This window comes from Mesocricetus auratus, unplaced genomic scaffold, assembly GCF_017639785.1.
Source record: "Mesocricetus auratus isolate SY011 unplaced genomic scaffold, BCM_Maur_2.0 Super-Scaffold_15014, whole genome shotgun sequence".
Lineage (NCBI taxonomy): Eukaryota > Metazoa > Chordata > Mammalia > Rodentia > Cricetidae > Mesocricetus > Mesocricetus auratus.
In genome coordinates this window covers 79,906,939-79,931,256 of record NW_024429186.1, presented here as the reverse complement: position 1 = coordinate 79,931,256, position 24,318 = coordinate 79,906,939, and the positions used below count along the sequence as shown (strand labels likewise).

The 24,318-nt window shown below is 44.1% G+C and overlaps 1 protein-coding gene across 1 annotated transcript; it reads right to left on the bottom strand.

Moving 5' to 3' along the window:
* Positions 1-7,187: 7,187 nt before the first annotated feature.
* Positions 7,188-23,439, bottom strand: LOC101844138. Its single transcript, XM_040743316.1, is given in 14 exon segments — positions 7,188-8,465; positions 8,468-8,938; positions 8,941-9,000; positions 9,003-9,370; positions 9,415-9,828; positions 9,830-10,035; positions 10,037-10,405; positions 10,408-10,566; positions 10,645-11,423; positions 11,426-12,383; positions 12,385-13,005; positions 13,085-13,390; positions 13,507-13,974; positions 23,356-23,439. Coding segments are annotated over 14 exon segments (6,222 nt in total). The 3' UTR covers positions 7,188-7,506.
* Between the last annotated feature and the right edge of the window lie 879 nt (positions 23,440-24,318).

Below are 24,318 nucleotides of genomic sequence, written 5' to 3'. Positions count from 1 at the left end.
AGTTGCCCATTAACATTTTAGAAACTGATCAACATCCTTAACCATCAGGAACATAAAAATTGAAACTACAGTGAGATTCTACCTCATCAGTAAGAATAACTAACAAAAAACCAAACGACAAAAGCACTGGCCAGGATTTAGAGAAAGAGGAGCACTTGGACACCTATGGTGCAAATGTAAACTTGTGCAACCAGTGCAGAGATTGCTCAAAAATCTAAGAAGGGGCTGGGATTTAGTTCAGTTGGTACAATGATTTCCAACATGCATAAAGCCCACAAAGAAGATTTGAAATACTCTTTAAAAATCTGTTTCATTTTTCTAGACTTGTTCTTGTATTTATTTACTTGAAAATAGATTCTTCTCTCATACAGTACATCCTCCCTCCACTCCTCTAAGGTCCTCCCCCCTCTATTGTCCCTCATACACTCTCCCTCCTTCTCCTTTCAGAGATAACAATCAAGAGATAACAACCAAACATGTCAAAAAAAGTCCAAAACCAAACAAAGAAACATGACTAGGCAAATGGCCACAAACTGAGACTAGACAAGGCAACTCAACAGGAGGAAAAGAATACCAAGAATAGGCAAAAGAATCAAGGACTCACTTGCTCCCACACTTAAGAGTCGCAAAAATACCAAGCTAACGGCCACAACATATAAAGAGGACCTGATGTAGACCCATGTAGGTCCTGTGCTTACCACTTCAGTCTACATGAGCCCATATTCACTCACTTAGTTGAAGTTTCCATCCTTACAACCAGTAAACAAGAAAGAGACAAAATGATGCTGTGCTGATAGCATCAATCTATACACAACAAAGAAATACAACCAAAATGAGCTGTACCCCAACAATATGTCACCATCCACTGTGTGGATGAGCTTAGGAAAAGTGCTGTAGATTAGTTGTGAAGTTAAATGCTACTTAATGTAATTGTGGAAGTAATAAATGCATTAATGAAGGAGATGGGGAAGAAGAAGAAAAGGCTGAATCACTAAAATGAAAAGCAGGGAGGGAAGAGAAAAGCTGTAGAGTAGAAGAGAAAGTTACAGATTAGAAAGGAAGCAAATGAAAAAAAGAGAACTAAAACGAAAACCAGTAACGGTGCCCCCACAGTGAAAAGTTGCTAGTGAAAGAACAGCAGCTGCCAAGACACACCAGACTATGAAAACTTCTGAAATAAACCGACCTATATGTTTTTAAAATGTCTTGACTTCAAAATGGAAGTCAAAAGATATGTTACTTTGGGGAAGAGGTTATGCTTTTGTTTCCACAGTAAACAAAGGGCTGTGGATTTACTCCAGGTTGACATGCGTCAGGTTTGATCAGGGAAGACCCCAGAAAGTCCTGGGTACAGATGTAAAGAAAGGAACACAGAAAAATGCAAAACATATAATGAATTTTTACCTGCTCAAACATAAAGCAAAATGTCATCTTTGGCTAATTTGTGTACACTACACCATCTGTACTTGTATTAATAGAGATGTGTATGCTACTTTCAAGCATTTATGCATGCTCAGAATAAAGGGACAAGACACCAATAAAAACATATGGCCCAGATGATCCAGCATCTCAAAATGCTTCTGTTGCAGTCTCCTCAGAATTCTGCATCCAAAACAGCTTCAAGGCTGCTGGCTGAGATGGTCTTACTTCACAAACTGCTCTAGTCAGGACTTAACGATTATCCTGATTTTCCCAAGATCCCCCCCAAAGATATCAGCTCCCCCACAGATAAGTATAACTATCACTCTTATCAAAGATGCTTCTCTTTACAGCAAATGGAGACCATAACAGAAAACCAAATCCAGATACAATGCAGATATTAGCTGATCTTGGGGAGCCCAAACCAGCAGATAAAATCACAGAGCCTACACCTAAGGTTTAGGGGACATCACATATAGAGGGAATGGAAAGTTTGTAAGGGCCAATATGCCAGGAAGTCTGCTGTGAAACAGTCTCCTTTAGAAATGAATGGCTACATAAACAGGAAAGGAACATTGGAAATATCAAAGGGCATATTAATGTGGGAGGAAAAAAAACTTCACAGGATCCAACTGCTAGACAAAGAGTGATAGGCTAATGATGACTGCTTGGGAAAGGGAGAGTTAGCCTCTCCAATAACGAGCCCCTTATTGATTATGCAATACAAAGTGGTTAGCCCTCAAATCGTAAACACACAAACATACAAAGAATGGACTCAGTAGGTTGTATTTATATATTTGTGTATGCACATACATTCATATGCTCACAGGTATGTACACAGGTATGTATCAATTTGAGAGTAGGGGGCATGGGAGAAGTTGGAGGTAGGGCACATGGGGCTTAATGGAGGAAAGAGAAGAAGAAAGGTGATTATATTTTAATTAAAACATATTAAAAATATAATTGTGTAGAGTGAAAATATGCTGTCATTTACATCATATAAAATATTACTGGGTAATATAGTTATATTGCAGGTATATATTTGCATATATTAATATATATTTGTGTTACATGTATTTGCTGTAAATGTGTATATTTGTATACATGTGTATATTTCTATTATATATTTAATAAAAATGGATACATTATGATAGCAATGAAAATGTAGAACTGGAAAACATTTTGTTAACTAGAGATAAAACTTAAAACACTTATCATATATTTAATTGGGAAGATTCAGAACCACTTGTATAGTATCTTATTAAGAGTCAAGGAATAGTCAATCTTAATTAGTGGAATGCATACTATATTCTTGAATGGCATATAATCTTTACTGACATATGTGTTATAGTTTTAAAACTTACAAATACAATGAAATTTCTGTAAGAACACTGAAAAATTTGCTTTACTGAAGTACACTGTGATTTTGTTTTTAAATTGGGAAAATTAAATCTCAAATATAGTTAGTAATAGTTTGGATAAAACTGAGGGTGAACTTTATGAAATTAATACGGCTTCAGTGTAAATATAGAAAAATGTGTTGATGAAATAGAATGAAAAACCAAGTAACAACTATTAAATATAAAATTTTAATTTTGTGTGAAATGTATGGCTTATTAAACTGTGCATATGTTGACAATCCCTCTGAATGACAATAAATTAGAACCGTTCATTCTCCTGGCTTATGTCATAAAAGACTTGGATCTCATTTTTTTGACATCAAAACCCTTCCCCCCATACCTTTCAACTTACATTTGCAGTGCCTGCAAATAATAAGCATTTGATAATCTCTTGTGTGTAAATCTTTATCTGCCCTCAGATGCACAGGTTCAGAGGAGAACTTCTCACAGATCTAGTTTAGGAAGAAATTACTGGATTCATGGCATAGCCTGGATTGTAGTACAGGCTCACGAAGGACAGAAAGTGCGTTACTAGTTTCTTTCCACATTGCCATGATAAAATATTCTGAAGTATGAATTGGAATCAACCCGTTCTCCTTTAAGTTGATTTTGTCAGTATAGAAAAAAAATAACACAAAAATATCTTCACTGCAGAGGGACCATGCCAAGTGTGGAGGACATGTCCAGCCCCTAGTGATTATGACCGCCTCCCTTCTGGTAAACTGCAGATTATTTCCAGAATGTTCCCCAGAGGCCAGCCATTTTATAGAACAGAACCATGCGGTTTCCAACAGTGTCAGTTCATGAGGGAAGGCCACTGTCATCCAGCTGCCCCTGTGTGCCCCCCACAGGGGATGTTATGGTGTGTCAAAGATGTACTTTTGTTCAGTAGGCTGACCTTGGAGACAGAGCAAATGGGGTCAGCCACACCCTCTGTCAGAGTTATATCACATTCTAATGATTTATCTGGGAGCGGGATGTTAGAAACTAACTATTGCAGTCCCGAAGAGACACTGTAAAACCCACAAGAAAAGATATTGTTTAGGTCCTTCAGGCCAGGCATCCTTTAGTCAATGTTCCCAATTGCTCTTTATAGAATGAGGTAATGTTTAAAGTAGATGATAAAAAATAACCAAAATGTTGTAATAAAATATAAAAAGTACAAAAAGAACTATAAAACAGTAAAATACAAGCCAAGAATTAATAAAGTAAAAAGATTAGAGATGATAATGAAAACTGAAAAATTAAAGAAAATTATCTGAATTAAAGAGGAAATATAAGCTATGATAAGTCCTAGGCTAGGATGAATATATTAAGACTTTGTGATAACAGTGGTTAAATAATAATGAGTGCAGAGCCCTGTTGTTAAATGGACCATCTGGGCTGAGGCTGTGGACGGTCCCAAGCTTCAGCCTCTGTTCTTGGCTGTGAGTCTTGACAGGCATGCTTGTTTCCCAGACAGGTGGTTTCACTAGGAAAGCTGGGGGGCTTGAACCATGAAGGTCTCTTCTTGAACTTTCCCTTACATGATCTCACCCCTGATTTCCAGTCAGGCAGAGATTACCACACTCTGAATCTTACTACAATCTTTGTTATAACATATTTAAATATTTGCATTTTTGTGCTTGTTTATTTAGACAAAAAGATATATTAAAATGAAAATCCCCTAAAATTTGTGTGTTTTTATTTGCTCACATTTTCCGAATAAGAATCATTTCATTCAAAATCTGATTTAAATTACTCTTATGCCGGCCAGAACCAATTTATACGCCAAAACTGGGAGACCCATTTTCACATGGGAAACTCTTAAAAATAAGCCCCCTCCTTCATCATCTATTGTATAATGTGAGTGAACTGAAGTGGCCTGGCTAGTCTACAGATAGTTTAGGAACAAATAGTTTCACCAAGATTTCCTTTTTTTTTTCTCCTTCTAATTGAATATGAACAAATTTTCTTAAATTGATGTTTTCTTAAATAAAATGAATATGCCTTTCCTTATAGTACATTCAGTTCATTTTATTCCATCAACTTGAGATAGTAGTTATAGACAGAACATTTTGATTTAAAGAAATACTTCTGCATAAAATTTTACCTTGACTTAATTCCCATTTGGCTATTGCCTTAAACCAAGTTATATGGTATATTTGAACAGCGCTGGATGTATGCTACGAGGTGACAGGTAGCGATTGTCCTATCAAATAGCATATTAGAATAACTATGATTCAGAAGTATTTTCTACAGAAAGAGTGTAAGAAGCAGGGGGTGGACGGCACCAAGCAACCAAGGCCTTCCTGACAGGAGCCTGGCACACACGGACTCACAGAGCCCGAGGCACCATGCTCAGGGCCTGCGTGGCTTTGCTTTGGAAGAGGTGAGAGAACCGGAAACAAACCCCCATCCCTGACCCAGAACCTATCTCCAATTGGTAACCACTGCCAAAGGAAAACTTACCTTTCTCCAAGGGTGTCTCAGCGGGGAAACAAACCACTCTTAAGACAGGCCCTGCGACCAGCAGTAGATAGCCAACACAAAACAAACTCAATGGTGTCTTTAGAGGTTTCTTTTGTCTTATAGTGTGGTCAGTGCTTTCTTTTCCTCCTGCAAGCCCTTTGCCTATATACTACGGATTCTTGGTTTTATGCTTGTATGGAATTTCTGTGTTTGCAATTGTATATGTTTGTGTCAGTATGGGTTTCTTATGCTTTTTATTTGGCTCCTTTTCTTGTTTGGTTATTTTATCATATTAGGACTTGTTTGTTTTTTATTTTCCTTATTTTATTATTATTTTTAGATACCCATTTATTTTCCAATGAGAGACAGAAAAGGGTGTGGATCCAGATGGGTAGAGTTTGGGGGGGGTCTGCATTTAGAATATACTCTATAGAAAAATTATGTTTTAAATAAAAGAAATATAAAGAATCTGGGTAGATTTTAATAAAGGAGACCTTATCAGAAATGATTAGTAGGATAAGACCAGCAATAAGACAAATTTGCATTACAGATTCCTTCTGATTCACATTAGAATGAAGGATATCCTTCATTGTGTTAAGATTTCTGCAATAAAACCAGGCAAAGTGGCATACACCTTTAATTTCAGCACTAGGGAGAAGGAGGCAGGCAGATCTCTGTAAGTTTGAAGCCAATCTGGTCTACAGAGTGAGTTCCAGGCCAGCCAAGGCCTTTAGACAGAGAAGCCCTGTCTCAGTCTGCACAGCCACCCCAAAGATTTCAGCAATATAATCTTGGAAATAAAGGACTATTGAGATGATTCAGCAAGTAAAGGCCCTTCTGCATAGCCAAGTGCTATATATATATATATGGATTCAGTAAAGAATAATAGGACACCAACAAACAAAACTAACCCTCAATGGTTAGCAAATGTTAATTATTTTTGGCTATACATTTTATAAGAGGAAGAGTTTATTTATATCAGAATAGTTCTAGATGGTTTTGAAATCATAGTCTGAAGGAAGCCTCAGAATTAGAAATTCCAGAAGCTAAGAAAACAGTGTTATACGGCCATCATAAAAGTGGCATGACAACAGTGTCAATAGCAACCCTACATGAGCTGTGGAACTCAGCATGGAAGGGTCACTGTACTGTTGGGGACATTGCTACCCTCCTATGTCATCAGATGCTTCTAGATCAGAACTGCTGGCCAAACTGTATATACCCTTGATCACTGAAGCACTTTGTAACAGGCTTTCTTTGGGCTGCCAACCAGCTCCCAAATCAAGACACAGAGACTTATTATTAGTTATGAATGCTAGGTGTTGTCTTATGCTTGTCCCACTAGTGCGTATAACTTAAGTTAACCCATTTCTCGTCACTTATATTGTATCTCAGCTTTTTATCTCACTTTAATTCTGTATATCCTACTGTGGATGGTGGTTGCCTGGCTGACTGGTTCTGGGCATGTCCCTCCCTTTCCCTTAGTCTCTTCTCTCTGAGCCTAGATTCTTCCTCCTACTTATTCTCTTTGCCCACCAGTCCCACCTGTCTATCTACTGACTAGCTATTGGCTGTTCAGATTTTTATTAGATCAATTAGGTGCCTTAGGCAGGCAAGGTAAAGCAGCAACAAATGCAGCATAAACAAATGTAACACACCTTTGCCTAGTTAAAGTGATATTCCACAACATAAAGTAGCACAGCTTTACATAGTTAAAGTAACATTCCACAATAGCACCTTCAGGGATGATACTGTTAGTGTTTATTTTTAATTTTCTTCCACCAGAAGTTTAGAGATCATAGAGGGGCAATTAATCTCTTTTATAGTGAAAGACCCCCCACAGGGAATCTTCCCAGCAGGAGACCCTCGCCCAAAAATTGAGACAGAGCCACTGGATGCAACAGCAAGAGGGTTCTTTATTGCTCACACAGGCGCCTGCGGATGCTGCAGCACTTCAGGAGGCTGAGCATCCCGGGCTGGATTTAGTACAGCTTATATAGAAGTGGCTTTATTTGCATATGAAGTCCTGCGGACCTTGCAAGAGCTGTTCTCAATCAGGTCCGGCAGGCTTGATATGCAAAATGAGGTAGAAGGCGAGAGCACCACCGATAGGGTACTCGTCTTGATGATGTCACAGCTTTGGAATTTCGCGCTCTTAGAAAGGGCGCGGTTTACATGAGTGTGGCGGGGGTCTTTCATTCCCCCATTTCTTTTATCCTTAAGTAAAATCCTTTACTTAACTGTTGTGAGGATTCTCTATCTCCTGTTGCTTTAGAACCTGATATTGATGAGTTAGGACTAAGGTCTGGATGACTGACAGCCTTTCCTTGATATACTGAACCAGCCGGTTAAGGATACAGGGACCAAATGTCAGAATAATCACCAGTATAACTAGAGGTCCCATAAGAGTAGAAAGTAAGGTAACATACCAGGGTGATCTGTTATACCATCCTTCAAACCAGCCTTGTTGTGAACTAAACTCTCTTTCTCACAGGGCCAGCCTCTCTCTTAGCTTAGCCATTGTCTCTCTCACTACCCCTGTCTGGTCTGCATAAAAGCAACATTCTTCTTTAAGGGCCGCACATAATCCACCCTCCTTTAAAAAGAGTAAATCTAATCCCCGTCTATTTTGTAAAACAACTTCAGATAAAGAGGTCAGGGATCTTTCGAGGGCAGTGATTGACTTTTCAACCGCTTTTAGGTCTGAATGCATGGCGTCATGCAAGGCTTGGAATCTCCCTGTCTGTATCATGGCATGAGTTCCAGTGCCTATCCCTGCCGCAATGTTCCCGACTCCCAGGAGGATCGCGAGAGTAATGGTTTCTGGCTCCCTCCTCTGCCTTCTAGGGGTGTCTTCGAAGAACTCATAAACGGTCTCTGAACTATGATAGGTGATCCTGGGCCAAAGCTGGACCAACACACAGAACTCTGAGGTTTGGTTCCACACTTGGGCCGATATACAGGGGGTGAGACCTGTGTTACAGGCCCAGTACGTACCATTTGGGGCGGCCAGATAATAGTTCCCTGCTGACAGAGTTTGGATGGTCTGATTGCAGAGTGGCTGGTGCGACCTAGGAACCTGACCCAAACATGTCCCTTGCCCAGAAACGTCGGGTAAAGTTAGCTTGTGGTGAGGCAGTACCAAACCCGATTCCGGGGCTCTGGTATAATTAGAGAAATTTCCTGAAACAGTACGCTGAGGCATAGCCAACAGTCTCTAGCTCGAGCGGGGTCTGAGGAGTTAAGGGCCTGGTGGGCTCCTTTTACTAAGTTAATAAGTCTATCCCCTGTCCCCAGGAAGTCTTCTTGGGACTGGACATCCTGGGACTGGTCAGGGGGCGAGGTTGGTGTGGTTATTTCAACTCTAACTGAGTTACCCACTGGCAGGGGGGTTGGTATGAAACCGGAGGAGGACGCTGGCCTCTGCTCCGCCAGGACTTGGTTGGGACCGATTGGTTGGGAGGCCTGTTGTACTCTAAGTTGTATTTTAAAGTTAACCCCCCCCCCATCTTCTCCTTCTGTGTACCAGCGGAGCCCCCAAGTGTATCCCCTGCTCCATTCTGGAGCCTTTTTACCACTCGGTGTAAAGGTGATGTTAAGGGGAAGGCAGAGTCCTCCAGAACAGTTTGAACAATGTCCCCTTCCCCAGCCCTGTAATATGGTGACCTGTCCCAGGAAGATGAGGGGTTCCAGTATGCACCGCCGGTGGTCTCACAGCCCCAGGCGGCGAAAAGTAAGAGTCGTAGCTTCCACATTTACGAGACGTGTGGAAGTCCCTCCCATCCTTTGGGCACACGTAAAAGTCTTGGTGACCCAGTTTACACTGTCTCTCGATGGTGGCACACCCTATAGAGGTCCGGACTCCCCGGACACCATAGCCACGCACGCTTCTATTGCCAGGGTTTGATCTTAGTTTTTCTGGCAATGTGTCTGCCTCATAGTCGGGTATATCCCAATAGTCTGACCCTGCCACCAGTTGGCAGAAGTCCGGGGTGAGCGAGGGCCACCTGGTTCCCACGGCATGGTTCCCTGACTGAGACCACAAGACATTTCCTGCTGGGGAGACTATCTGCCAGGTTAATTGTTTTAGGGTATGGGGGCTGGTCGACAGGGTGGGGATAGTCAAAAGGGCAAACAAGACAACTAATTGTGAATAAGTCTTATCTTTAGGGGGTTTTGAGAACGTTAGAGTCTCCATGCCTGGGCAGGAGACGTGGAAGCGTCCGGGTGGGCAGCCTTCACGTGAGATGCGTGGATCCAGGTAGCGATACCGTCAACTTTCAGTGCTGTAGGCGTTGTCGTCAGGAGTACCGTATATGGTCCCTTCCAGCGAGGCTTGAGGTTTTTGGTTTGGTGTCTCCGGACCCAGACTGAGTCTCCGATTTGGAACTGGTGAGGCACTGTTCGCGTATCAGTGGCGTCCCGGTAGGCGGCTGCTAAGGGCTTCCAAACTTCCTTCTGCACGATCTGCAGGGCCTGCAGGTGTGCTTGGAGAGAGGGGGAATTAGCATAGCCCGAAATATCAGAATCAAAGAAAGTGATGGCGGGGGGGGGCCCCATTTAGAATTTCTAAAGGGGTAAGGCCGTGAGGGCCTGGGGTGTTCATGGCTGGATACAGAGCCAGGGGTAGGAGTTGCACCCAATCCTTTGAGCCAGTTGCTGGCGTTAATTTATATAAGACCTCCTTAATTGTTCTATTCATATGTTCTGCCTGACCTGAGCTCTGGGCTCTATATGCACAGTGTAATTTCCAATCAATCCCCAGTATCTTTGGCCACCTGCTGACTCACCTGGGAGACAAAGGCTGGCCCATTGTCTGATCCTATTACCTGAGGCATCCCATATCGGGGAAAGATTTCTTCTAATAGTTTCTTGGTGACCACCTTTGCAGTTTCATGTTTGGTGGGGTAGGCCTCTACCCATCCAGAGAAGGTGTCTATAAAAACTAGGAGATATTTGTAGCCATACATGCCAGGTTTAATTTCAGTAAAGTCTATTTCCCACTGGACTCCAGGTTGGTGTCCCCGGAGACGGACCCTGGGGGCAGTCTTGGCTTGTCCTGCGTTGACTTGAGCGCAAGCCGTAGAAGTCTCTGTGACCTTTTGTAGGGCCTTATCTCTATGAGGAAAAGTTTTCCCGTCTCTGCTCGGTCCACCAGGACTTGCATTTTTCGGGCACTTAAATGAGTTAATTTGTGGAGGTTATTAATTAGGTCCATTGTAGGTTTAGTTGGCACAATGGTTTTTCCTTGATGCACCCATCTGTCCCGCTCTGGATCATAGTCTGCTCCTAGTTTCTGTATCAAATCTAAGTCTTCAATACTATATTCCCAGTTCATTAGCTGGGTCCATCCTGGTTCAGTTAAGATCGTGACGGTGAGGAGCTGGGGGCCCACAGCGGCCTGTTTAGCAGTCTCATCTGCTAGACGATTGCCTTTTGCCTCTGCACTGTCTCCTCTTTGGTGCCCTGGGCAGTGCATGATGCTCAATTTCTTGGGGAGGAATAGGGCCTTGAGCAGGGCCAAGATCTCAGTTTTATTTTTAATCTCCTTGCCCTCCGAGGTTAGGAGTCCCCTCCTTGGGTAGATTTCCCCATGTATGTGGGCGGTGGCGAAGGCATACCGGCTATCGGCATACACGTTGAGTCTCTTACCTTCTGCCAGCTGGAGCGCCTGAGTTAGAGCGATGAGCTCCGCCCGTTGTGCCGAGGTGCCTCCCGGAAGGGCGCTGGCCCAGACTGCCTGGTTTTCGGTGGTCACTGCTGCTCCTGCTCGTCGTTCTCCATTCAGCAAGTAGCTACTGCCATCCGTGTACCACGTGTGGTCCGCATCTTTTAATGGCTGATCGGACAGGTCAACCCTGGTCCCATGTGCTTCCGTGAGGATCTGCAGGCAGTCATGGGACATAGGGCCCTCTGGCAGCGGCAGCAGAGTTGCAGGACTAATGGCGACTGCTGAGCCGAAGCGAATCCGATCAGCGTCCAGGAGCAGGGACGGGTAATGGGTCATGCGGACATTGGATAGCCAATGGTCAGGAGGCTGGCAGACGATAGACTCAGCCGCATGCGGTGCCAGTACAGTTAATGGCTGTCCCAGAGTCAGCTTTGTTGCGTCCTTGATGAGGATCGCAATGGCCGCCACCATTCTCAAGCAGGGGGCCATCCTGAGGCTACTGGGTCCAATTTCTTGGACAAGTAGGCGATGGGTCGCTTCCATGGCCCGAACCTCTGGGTCAAGACCCCCTTTGCAAAGCCTTGCTTCTCGTCCACGAATAGGTTGAAAGGTTTGGTTAGGTCAGGCAAGCCCAAGGCTGGAGAAGAGAGTAGGGCCCGTTTGATGTTACTAAAGGGCTGCTGTTGTGCCTCTGTCCATTCAAAGGGAGCCCCTTGTTTGGTTAGGGGATACAGAGGAGCCGCCATTTCAGCGAATCCGGGGATCCACAACCTGCAGAACCCAGCAGTGCCCAAGAATTCTCTCAGCTGCCGGTGACCCCCGGGAACTGGGATCTGGGATATAGTTTCCTTGCACGCGGCCGTTAGCCAACGCTGTCCTTCTTTTAATTTGTACCCCAGATAAGTCACTTCTGTCTGGCAAATTTGGGCCTTCTTGGTGGAGGCTCTGTACCCAAGATACCCGAGGGTTTGTAGTAGGGCCCCGGTACCTTTAAGACAGTCCCGTTCGGTTGGAGCTGCCAGTAGGAGATCATCCACGTACTGGAGTAGAATCAGGGATGGATGCTGAACCCGGAAGTCTGCAAGGTCCTGATGTAAGGCTTCATCGAAGAGAGTGGGGCTGTTCTTGAATCCCTGGCGGAGCCGCGTCCAGGTCAATTGTCCTGAAATTCCTAGTTCGGGGTCCCTCCATTCAAAAGCAAACATTGGCTGGCTCTTAGGGCTCAACCGGAGACAAAAGAAGGCGTCCTTTAGGTCTAACACCGTATACCACGGATGAGTGGGTGGTAGGGTACTCAAAAGGTTATATGGGTTGGGCACCGTGGGGTGTATATCCTCCACCCTCTTATTAACTTCCCTAAGGTCCTGTACCGGTCGGTAGTCGCCTGTGCCAGGCTTTTTGACGGGTAGAAGTGGAGTGTTCCATGGCGACCGACAGGGAGTTAAGTAAGATCCCCTGGTCCAAGAGTCTTTTGATGTGAAGCTTAATTCCTTGATAGGCCTCATTAGGCATGGAATACTGTTTAATCGAGATGGGTGTAGCTGTTGCCTTTAACTCAATGACTATGGGAGGTTGTTGTTTAGCTAAACCCATGCCCCCAGTTTCAGCCCAGGCCAAGGGAAAATCTTCCAGCCAAGAGTCTATCTCGGGTTTCACTGTAGGTTCCCCCTCAAACAATCTGTATTCATCTTCCATTTTGAGAGTTAATACTTGGAGAGGGGCTCCACTTGGGCCTGACACTGTGGCCTCATTCCCCTCGAAATGGATCTGTGCTCTGAGTTTGGTCAGTAGGTCTCGTCCCAGTAGTGGGTATGGACAGTCGGGGATGTGGAGGAAAGAATGAGAAACCTTACCGGTAGCCAGATGCACCTTCCTTTCAGTAGTCCAATGGTATCGCCTTCCACCGGTGGCCCCTTGCACCCAGGCTGTCTGTCCGCTGAGTTGGCCCCGGGAGGTGGTGAGGACCGAGTGCTGAGCTCCAGTGTCGACTAGGAAGGTGACTGGTTGCCCCCCGACTCTGAGAGTTAGCCTAGGCGTGGGTGGGGACTCCTGGACTTGGCTCCCCTAGTCTTCATCTAAAGCCAGAAGAGAGGTTTCCGGCCACGGACCCTTTGGTTTTTGGGGTCTTTGGGCATTCTCTCACCCAGTGGCCTGGCTTCTTGCAATAGGCACACTGGTCCCGATCCACCCTGGGCCTCCTCTGGTCTCCCTGCCTATCTGACCTATTGCTATTCTGCACTAAAGTGGCCGAGAGGCGGCTTAGCTCCTTACTTCGTTTACGGTCCCTAGCTGTCTCCTTCTCTTCAGTTTCTCTGCGTATACGGTCCTCTCTCTCTTCTACAGTCTCCCTCTTATTATAGATATGTTCTGCTTCCTTTAGTAGATCCTGGATGGTGTAGCCCTGTAGTCCATCCAGCCTCTGTAACTTATTTCTAATGTCAGGCGCCGACTGCCATATAAATGTACACTCCCTATGACGTCTGGGTCATAGGGAGTGTACATGCGATAGGCTTCCTTGAGTCTCTCTAGAAAGGCGGCAAGAGACTCCTTGGAACCCTGACTTACTTGCTTTACCTGTGCCAAATTGACGGGGCATTTACCGGCCCCTCGGAGGCCCGCTATGAGCAACTGGCGATAAAGGTGTAGGTGTCCCCTCCCTGCATCTGTGGTAAAATCCCAGTTGGGTCTGGTCAAGGGGAAGGCGGCATCGACCTCGTTCGGTAGCTGAGTCGGCTGTTTGTTCTCCCCTGGCACATTCTTCCTCGCTTCTAGAAAAACCCTCTGTTTCTCCTCTGAGGTCAGGAGAGTTTGCAAGAGCTGCTGGAAGTCATCCCAAGTAGGTTGATGGGTAATTAATATAGATTCTATTAGATTAGTCAAGGTGACAGGATCCTTGGAGAAAGGAGGGTTGTGCTGTTTCCAGTTGTATAGGTCAGAGGCAGAGAACGGCCAGTATTGCAGTTGGCCGTTCCCTCCTTGTTGTAAGGGGAACGCCTGGGAGGTAATCTCTGAGGGTGGTTGGTCTCTCCGCCCCTGGAGAGTTAGGAGGTGAGTAGGTGACGTCCCTCTGGTCTCCCACCGGGGGCGTCTGTTGAGCTCCTATCGGGACTGGCTGCAATGGAGGCGGGTGATAGGGAGGGGGGTCATCAGAGAGCAAATCCATTAGGGGGGAGTTAGGATCTGGGCGAAGGACAGGTTGGGGAGATTGTTCCCGGGTGAGGGTAGGGTACAGAGATGAGAAATAAGAAGGAGCAGAAGGAGGAGGTGCCGTAGGAGCGGGGAGAGAAGGAGAGGGTGCCGCGGGGGGGGGGGGGGAGCGGGTTTAGGAGGGGTGGGGGAGGAGGAGCAGCTTCCAGAGGGGCAAGGGGAGAAGGAGCAGGTTCCAGAGGGGCGGGGGGAGAAGGAGCAGGTTTCAGAGGGGTGGGGGGAGAAGGAGCAGGTTTAGGAGAGACAAAGGGAGCCACCCATGGAGGTGGGTCATAAGCCTAGTTCTCCCAGGTTACGATGCAGGCGACCTGGTCTGGGTGCCCATGGGATCCTTTGTCAAAAATCTTCTCTTTGACCTGCAGAATAGTATCAAGGTTAAAGGTGCTGTCCCTCGGCCAACTATGTTAAAAGTGGGCCATTCTGAGGAGCAAAAGGTCTGCTACTTCTTTTTCTTTACGTAGACCGCCTGGTTGCCGGCGCGTTCTCAAACCTCAGACCAGTGTCCTAGAGTTAGGCTTAAGGGGGTGGTTAGGGACTGTCCCATGATGACTTCAAATGCAAACAAGAGACAAACAGACAGACACAATACAACAAGACAGCCGGTGACCAGACGCGCTGCACGGTACTGAAAACAAAAATTCAGATGGAGACTCAAGAACCAGAGGCCCTTGATTCTCTGATAGAGGGGCGTATATGCCACGGGCTCCAAGAAGTCAAGCCCCTACCTCTACGTCCCCTGGAATGTGTTCCAGGGTGGCGGGGGAGAAGTCCGAGCTCGTCAGCTCCTTCTCAAGCCACCCAGATACCAAGTGACCCGGATCCGAGTCGTACGGACAACAAAACAGACACAGTTACCAACAGGGAACACTGATGCTGGCCAGCTTACCTCCCGGTGGGCTTCTGGTCGAGTTGGGCAGGGGTCTTCTGATCTCGGTGGGACTTCCAATGAAAGACCCCCCACAGGGAATCTTCCTGGCAGGAGACCCTTGCCCAAAAATCGAGACAGAGCCACTGGATGCAACAGCAAGAGGGTTCTTTATTGCTCACACAGGCGCCTGCGGATGCTGCAGCACTTCAGGAGGCTGAGCATCCCGGGCTGGATTTAGTACACCTTATATAGAAGTGGCTTTATTTGCATATGAAGTCCTGCAGACCTTGCAAGAGCAGCTCTCAATCAGGTCCAGCAGGCTTGATCTTTGCTGTTTTACACTGTACTAATATTATGGAGTAACTTACACTCTGCAGAAAATGCTGGTTTGGAGGACCAGACATCTGTATTCCTTTTGTCTCATTTACACACCTCAACTGTGCTGTACTCCTTAAGGGAAGATCTCTGTGTGAGTTTAACTGATCTCTTAAGGGCAGATCTCTGTGTGAGTTTAGCTGATCTTTTAAGGGCAGATCTCTGTGTGAGTTTAGCTGATCTTACCACTGTGGATGGAAGTTTCTGTCCCACCCAGTCCCACTGTTATTTAGCCCCAAACAAACACACAGAGGCTTCTTATTGGCTAGCTCTCTCTTAATTATTAACTCGTTTTTACTAATCTGTGTATCTCCAGGTGGTCCTGGCTTACTGAAGAATGTCCAGACATTATTCCTGGTAGCTACATGGTATCTCTTTTGAGAATCATTCTCTGTGTTCCTCTTTCCAGCATTCTCCTAGTCTGGTAGCCCTGCCTATACTTCCTGCCTGGCTACATGCTGCCTGTCTATTGGCTGGAACAACTTTATTCATCAACCAATAAAAGAAACATATATTCAGAGCATGCAGAAGTTCATCCTCCATCATACCACCATGCCACAGACTTTGCTCTGCACATCAGAACTGGGGTGTGGCTTTGCTAAAGAAGAAACAAGAATATTGAGGACTAGCTACCTGTTTATAAAGGCTGTGAGGATACAGTATCTAATGGTATGAGGATCAGGAAGCACAGGCGCTCATTTGAAACATTTGCTCTTTCCCCATGAAACTTTGTGATGGCTTTCTACTTTTTCTTAGCTAGGTTTTCAACAGCAGTGAAGAGACACCAAGACACTGCAACTCTTACAAAGGAAAACATTTTACTGGGGCTTACAGTTCAGAGGTTTAGTCCATTGTCATCATGGTGGGAAGCATGGTGGCATGCAGGCAGACATGGGGCTGGAGGAGCTGAGAGTTCTACATCTGGATCCACAGGAAGAGAGAGAAAAGGAGACACTGGGATTGGCTTCAGCATTTGAAATGTCAAAGCCCACCCCCAGTGAGGTGAAGCATTTTCTCCAACAAGGCCACATCTAACAGGGCCACTCCACATGAGTCAACGGGAGCCATTTTCACTCTCTATGGCAGCCAGCATGAACTCAATTCATTTGAAGCTTAGGCCTACCCAATTCCCACGCCCAGATAACTGCTCATAGAACATTAATCTGAAGTATGCCTTATGTTCACCAGCCAATCTTGCATGTGCATGTTATTTTTATTATATTTTTCTTTCCCTGACCTTGTCTCTAAGTATCTACCAAGTGCTTTCTCAGTTTGACTTTTCATGTCAGAATTGTAAGATCTTTGGGATTTTGTAGACTTCTCCACAAAACAAGGATAATTACCTTGCCCTTTTCCTGTACCATATACACATTTCTATACCAGTGTGCTATTCTTGCTGATAGTTCATTCTAGGCATTATTGTTCTTTAGGTGTGCCATGGGAAAGGCTGACATGAAGATTAAACTGGATTAAGCGGTAGAACACAGTGTAAATTAGCTCAAGCTAATACCTTAATAAACTTGACTCAAAGGATTCAAACTAGATAAGGGTAGCTAAAACTTTTAGCAGTGGAACTGAACAGGGGCTTAGCACTTAAGGGCACTGGCTGTTCTTACAGAGCACCTGGGTTTGTTTTCCAGCATCTACATGGTAGCTCACAATTTATAAGCCTGGTTCCAGGGAAATGGACACCCTCTTCTGGCGTCTGAGGACATTGTATACGTGTGGCACACAGATGTCCATGCAGGCAAAACATCAATACTCATAAAAACAAATCTTAAAACATCTGTTGGGGATCATGTATTGGAAATCTATTCCATCCTGTTCAGAGAGCTCAAGTTACTCCTATTGTCTTTAAGATATTAGTTTAATGGCTGCAGGATGTCCTAACCTTGGTGGTGAATGGCTCCTATCTAAATAACAATAGAGCTAGGCCCAGGAGAGTTTGCACTCATCCTGAAGGCTAGATGGTACATGTTGCTATGGAGCTTCTGATGGCCAAGTAGTAAGGAGTGCCTTTAGGATTAAGGGAAGTGACTGCTCTTTGCCCTTTATACATAAAAATAGAAGTCTTCTGCCATTGTCCCCACCTTTGGTTGGTTAATTAAGATGATGCATGAATAAACTGGGGCATTCATTATTAACTGGATCTGCCCTCCTGACACTATCCTGTGTCTCCATCTTCTCTTTAATGTCTATAGCTAGCCTTCCCTCATCTGAAAGACCTGAAGTAAGCGGGCTTCAGGCTGAATACCCCTGTGATGTCCGAGCCCAATAACCAGACAGTTGGATGCAACCACTCGGCTAACTGAACGCGCCCAGGCCCTAGGACAGCTTTCTTTTTATATACATAATTTTGGCAAGCAAAGTAATAGGGGTATTGTAAGGAGTGGAGCTACTGCAGGTGCAGATCTGGGCAAGCAATAGGGGATTGTCAGAAGCGCAGGCAGAACTCATCCTCCCTGGAGAAACCACAAGGTCAGATGTACACTTATCTCTACAGCCTGCCGGTTTCCTTCGTTAGCACTCTGGACCAGATGTTCTTTTTAATTAGACCTTGTTCCCTGTCCAGGGGAAGGGACCTTGGAGAATTTTCCACTGAGGCGACCTTCCCAAAAAGGGGCGGGTGTATTGAGGTTTTTCACATCCACTCTCCCCCACTCAGTAACGGACCCGGGATATTTGACTGGTCCCAGTCACAGCCCCGAAGACACCAGTCCTTGACAAACATCTAACAATGAACTGACCTGAAATTGGAGACTGAATTCTGGTTCTTAGAATGCTCTTATTCATACACCATGGGTAGTATGTGGTAGGAAAATATTAGGAGTGTTTTCTTCATTTGGAATCATCAGATAGATATTCTGGCTGTGAAAGAATGAATTTCTCAGAAGTATTGGTATCAACCTTCCACTTTGAGGCTAAGGAAATTATTTCATATAGAGAAATAATTTTATTACATAAGTGGTAAGAGGTTGACTAAAATCTTAGAGACAAATATGAAATTTATAACAATTATGTACTCTTTCCAACATTAGTTCTGGATGGTAAAAAACATCACTATAGGAGAATATGAAGACAATAGGCAGGATACCTTTTAAATCCAATATTGTTAAGAGAAAGAGGGAAATAAAGAGAATGTTAAAATATGCTAGATTGTAAATGGGGTTCTTAATTGGTCTAAATAATAAAATCCCAGAGTCAGATATAGAAGAAAATGCCGAGAGATCAGAGAGAAGGAGCAAGCCACAGCCATACCTTACCTCTCCAGCCTCTCAGCAGACAAGAGAGAGTTCCTGTTTCTGCCTGCATTTATCCCCTCTTTTCCTAGACAGCTCACTTTGTGTTTCCATCCAGGCATCTCACTTCCTGTCTGTCTGTACAGACATCCAGACCTCTATGGTTATCTAATGGCTAGCTCCATTCTCTGACCTTCAAACAGGCTTTATTTTTTTTTTAAATAAATTTTTATTTAAATTAAAAAATAATCTTACTTTACATACAAATCCCAGTTCTCTCCCCCTCCCTGTCCTCCCTTACCCCCCACCAACCATTGATCCCACCCCTATTCACTCCCAAGGCAGGGCGGGGAATCCCATGAGGGATCATCAAAGTCTGACACATAATTTGGGGCAGGATGTAGGCCCTCCTCCATGTATCTAGGCTGAGAGAGTATCCCTCGACAGGGAATGTGCTCCCAAAGCCCATTTGTGCACTAGGGATAAATAGTGTTTCCACTGCCAGAGGCCCCACTGACTGCCCAGGCCTCCCAAATGACACTCACATTCAGAGGACCTGGTTCAGTCCTATGCTGGTTCCCCAGCTGTCAGGCTGGGATCTGTGAGCTCCCACTTGCTCAGGTCAGCTGTTTCTGTGGGTTTCCCAGTATGGTCTTCACCCCTTTGCTCATCACTCCTCCCTCTCTACAACTGGACACCAGGAGTTCAGCTCAGTGTTTAGCTGTGAATCTCTGCTTCTGCTTCCATCAGCTATTGGATGAAGGCTCCATGATGGCATTTAAAGTAGTCATCATTCTCATTATAGGGGAAGGGTATTTAAGGTAGCCTCTTCATTATTACTTAGATTCTTAGTTGGAGTCATCCTTGTAGATCTCTGAACATTTCCCTAGTGCCATATTTCTCTTTAAACCTATAATGGCCTCCTCTATTATGGTATCTCTCATCCTGCTCTCCTCTATTCTTCCCCCAGCTCAATCTTCCTGATCCTTCATGTCTTCCTCCCTTAACCCTATTCTTTCTCTTACCTCCCTCCCCACTCCCCTCATGCTCCCAATTTACTCAGGAGATCTTGTCCTTTTCTCCTCCAGGAACCATGTATGTCTCCAGGGGCCTCTTTGTTTTCCCAGATTTTCTGGGCTTGTGGATTGTAGGCTGGTAATCCTTTGCTTATGTCTAATACACACTTATGAGTGAGTACATACCCTGTTTTTCTTTCTGTGTCTGGGTTACCTCACTCAGGATGGTTTCTTCTAGTTCTATCCATTTGACAGGCTTTATTTGTACAAGCAAGATATCACCACAGAAATTATTTCCATTTGAAATGCAGTTTATAAAATTTCAAACTTTGTCTTACACTTTTCAGATTTAGTAAAAACCAGAAGTCAGTTGTGGACATTAGGTATTCCCAAGTTCAAAGAACAGTGTCTTTCTATTACAAGGATAAAATGTAGGGTACAGAAGTCAATACTTTGAGGAAGTATTCATTGCCAACTTTAAACAATGCTTACCTAAACAACTTACTCACGAACCATGCTTTTTCAATCAGTTTTTGGCAACATATCTTAAATTAGAATTGGAACTGTTTCATTGAGGGCTCCGAGAAATAAGAGAATGAAAAATTAAGTGCTGATTTCAGGCTTATTGAAGTCTCCTTATGAGAATTAATATTGCCAAAGGTATTTCACTTGTGACTTAATTACCATTTGGCTGATGTGGAAAATAGAACTCTTCATGTTTTCACCTCTTTGCCTCCAGAGCCATCAGTTTCCTGCCAGTCATTGCCTCTGAAGACAATAATCTTTTTTTTCCTGCATAAAAGTAGGGCTTGTATTGAAAGCAGGATATTCTGTTGGTTTCTGACAGCCATTGAATGGATGATACATGAGGTCGGTGCTGTATTCTGTGAAAAGCTTAGAGGTTAGTGTACTTACTGTGCACCCTACACAGCAACCAGGTTATAGTGCAAAGCAGAGACCATGAGTTACTGGTATCACAGTATGAATCTCAGTTACTGTATAGCAGGTGATCAGAGAAGGGGGAGAAAACTATTATTAAATCAGATCATTAAAAGATGGGAGACATATTCAAACTTATGCATATTATTTAGTTTGTTTTTATAAATTACACAGATAGTTGAGGGCAAGAATCCTATTCTGGAAATGGACAAAGCAAAGGTCTGATCTATTCTTTCACATAGGAAAGAATCCATACCTATCCGTTTGCCCACAGGCATGCTCATTCATGCTGCACATAGGGAATTACCACGATTCAGCTAGAAAGACAACAAATCATTTCTGTTTTCACTGGAGCTGAACTAAAAATACTGTGGCATATAGTTAGCAAAAAAAATGAAGATTATGTCTTATCCCCCCCCCCCCAATCTGACCCTTGTCTAGGCCAGCTGATACTGAATGAGAGGACACTCTTGGGTATTCACAGGTGAGAACCATAATTACTGCACATGAATTTCAAAATAAGAAACAGTATCACTTCATTTGGTGAGTATTTACTTCTTGGATAAGACTAGGATGTCAGTTTCCAAGACCGCTGAACATTGGGCTTCTCTGGGGAGAGAAAATTAAGAACATCAATGCCTGGGCCCCAACCACAGGGGTTTTTATTTAATTAGAGTTATCACGTAGGTATGAAAATGTGAAAACTCTGTGTAGGTGGCTCTAATGTGGAATTAGGTTGAGAGCCACTGGGGAAAAATGGTAATGTTGTAGCACTTGACTGAACATTGTGTGGAAATCCAAGACGCTTATCTAGTCCCTTGTTTTGTATGCCAAAGCTAGTGTGTCCTTGTGTGTCTTTCCAGAGCCAGGTGCCACCATGATAGGGGAGTAGCGAGAGTGTAAGCAGAGAACACTGCCACGCTGGGTCAGAATCCCCCTCTTGCTTCCAGACATTCAAGGGTTACACACACTGGCATTCTGTATAGGACTCCGTGAGTTTGATCTTGGTTCACACATTGTTGATTAGTTATTTAATGTGAAAGTCATTCCCAGTTGCCAAAGGACTTGATACATTTTTTTTCTGTATTCTAGAATTACCTCAGTATAAGTATTTAATTTTAAAACATACCCTTCCAGATTGCTGTAAAAGTAGCTACCATATTAAGTGTGCTAAATAAAATTTAAGGTTTCTGATGTTATTTATATGAAAGTTAAAAATCTGTTGTATGTTATAGGTGCCTGTGTGTGTGTGTGTGTGTGTGTGTAATGAATACACAGGTGTGTGGGTGTGGGGATATGTGTGTGTGTGTTGGATACATAGGTGTGATATGTGTGTGTGTGTGATGGATACACAGGTATGATATGTGTGCAATGGGTACACAGTTGTGATATGTGTGTGTGATGGATACACAGGTGTGATATGTGTGTGTGTGTTGGATACATAAGTGTGACATGTGTGTGTGATGGATACACATGTATGATATGTGTGATACGTGTGTGTGCAATGGATACACAGGTGTTGTGTGTGTGTGTAATGGATACACAGGTATTATGTGTGTGTGTTGGATACATAGGTGTGACATGTGTGTGTGATGGATACACAGGTGTGATATGTGTGTGTGTGTGATGGATACACAGGTGTGATATGTGTGTGTGTTGGATACACATGTATGATATGTGTGTGTGCAATGGATACACAGGTGTTGTGTGTGTGTGTAATGGATACACAGGTATGATGTGTGTGTGTGTTGGATACATAGGTGTGACATGTGTGTATGATGGATACACATGTATGTTACATGTGTGCAATGGATACACAGGTGATATGTGTGTGTGTGTTGGATACACAGGTGTGATATGTGTGTGTGTGATGGATACACAGGTGTGATATGTGTGTGTGTTGGATACACATGTATGATATGTGTGTGTGCAATGGATACATAGGTGTTATGTGTGTGTAATGGATACACAGGTGTGATATGTGTGTGTGTGTATGATGGATACATAGGTGTGATATGTGTGTGTGTGATGGATACACAGGTGTGATATGTGTGTGTGTTGGATACACATGTATGATATGTGTGTGTGCAATGGATACACAGGTGTTGTGTGTGTGTGATGGATACACAGGTGTGATATGTGTGTGTGTGTTGGATACATAGGTGTGACGTGTGTGTGTGATGGATACACAGGTGTGATATGTGTGTGTGTTGGATACATAGGTGTGACATGTGTGTGTGATGGATACACAGGTATGATATGTGTGTGATGGATACACAGGTGTGATATGTGTGTGTGTGTTGGATACATAGGTGTGACATGTGTGTGTGATGGATACACAGGTGTGATATGTGTGTGTGTGATGGATACACAGGTATGATATGTGTGTGTGTTGGATACACATGTATGATATGTGTGTGTGCAATGGATACATAGGTGTTATGTGTGTGTGTGTAATGGATACACAGGTATGATGTGTGTGTGTGTTGGATACATAAGTGTGACGTGTGTGTATGATGGATACACATGTATGACACATGTGTGTGCAATGGATGCACAGGTATGATATGTGTGTGTGTTGGATACATAGATGTGACATGTGTATGTGATGGATACACATGTATGTTACATGTGTGTACAATGGATGCACAGGTGTGGGGTGTGCACATGCCCATGCTTGTACATGTAGAGGCAGGAGTGTGTAAGGGGTCTTTCTCTATGGTTCTCCATCTTTTTTCTGACACACTGTTCCAGTGAGTCAGAAGTTTACCTCTGCTTGCACTGTACCTGGGGTCTTCTTGCGGTTGTACACTCCTGGGGTCTTCTTGCTGGGATCACACTGGTGGGTTGCCATGCCAAGTGTTTATCATGGAGCTGGTGATTTGGAACCAGGTCCTGCTTTCACAGCAGACACTCTCAACATCTGAACCATTGCTGTAGTCCACAACTTGTTACATTTTTTGAGAATGTTATGCATGAGTTCTGTTTATGTCAACCTTTCCTCTCCCATCCAACTCCTCTTGTATTGTGCCCCTCCACCCACTCAAGTTCATAACTGTCTTAATTATTACATTTAATAAATAAATGCAACATAAATAAAGATGTGTATAATAGTTAATGTACACATACGCACATATCTCTGGCTAAGGTCTTTAGTATTACTTGTATGCGCACATGTTTAGCGCCGAGCACTTGGATGAAATAACCCATGAGGGAGCTTGTCCCTGGAGAAAACTGATTATCCTTCTCTCAGTAGCCATTGATTACCTACATGTCTTCATCTAACGCTGTATTAGCATGTCAACTGGAGCTGTTGCTATGACCATTGTATTTAGGGAACCATGTTTTTGAGATTTCATGGGTACAGCGTCCCTGCTTTCTACAAGACATTATCTTGAAGCAGGAATCCTGGCTCACTGACTCTTACAATCTTTCTGCTCCCTCTTCCACAATGTGCCCCGAGCCGTAGGTATAAGGTTTGCATTATAGACGCATCATTTGGGGCTGCCCACCCCTCAGTCACTTTTCTCTGCATTCTGACCAGTTGTCAGTCTTTGGAATAAATAGTATCTGTTGTGAAAACAAGCTTCTTTGGTGAGGGCTGAAAGTTACACTCCTCAGGCTGAGCTGGAGCAGGAGAGAGGCAACCACACCTGTGCCTAGGACACTGGAGATGGTGTGAGTCGGGGCAAATTCTCTCCTAAGTACTTTTTCAGTATGCTAGCTGTTGTTG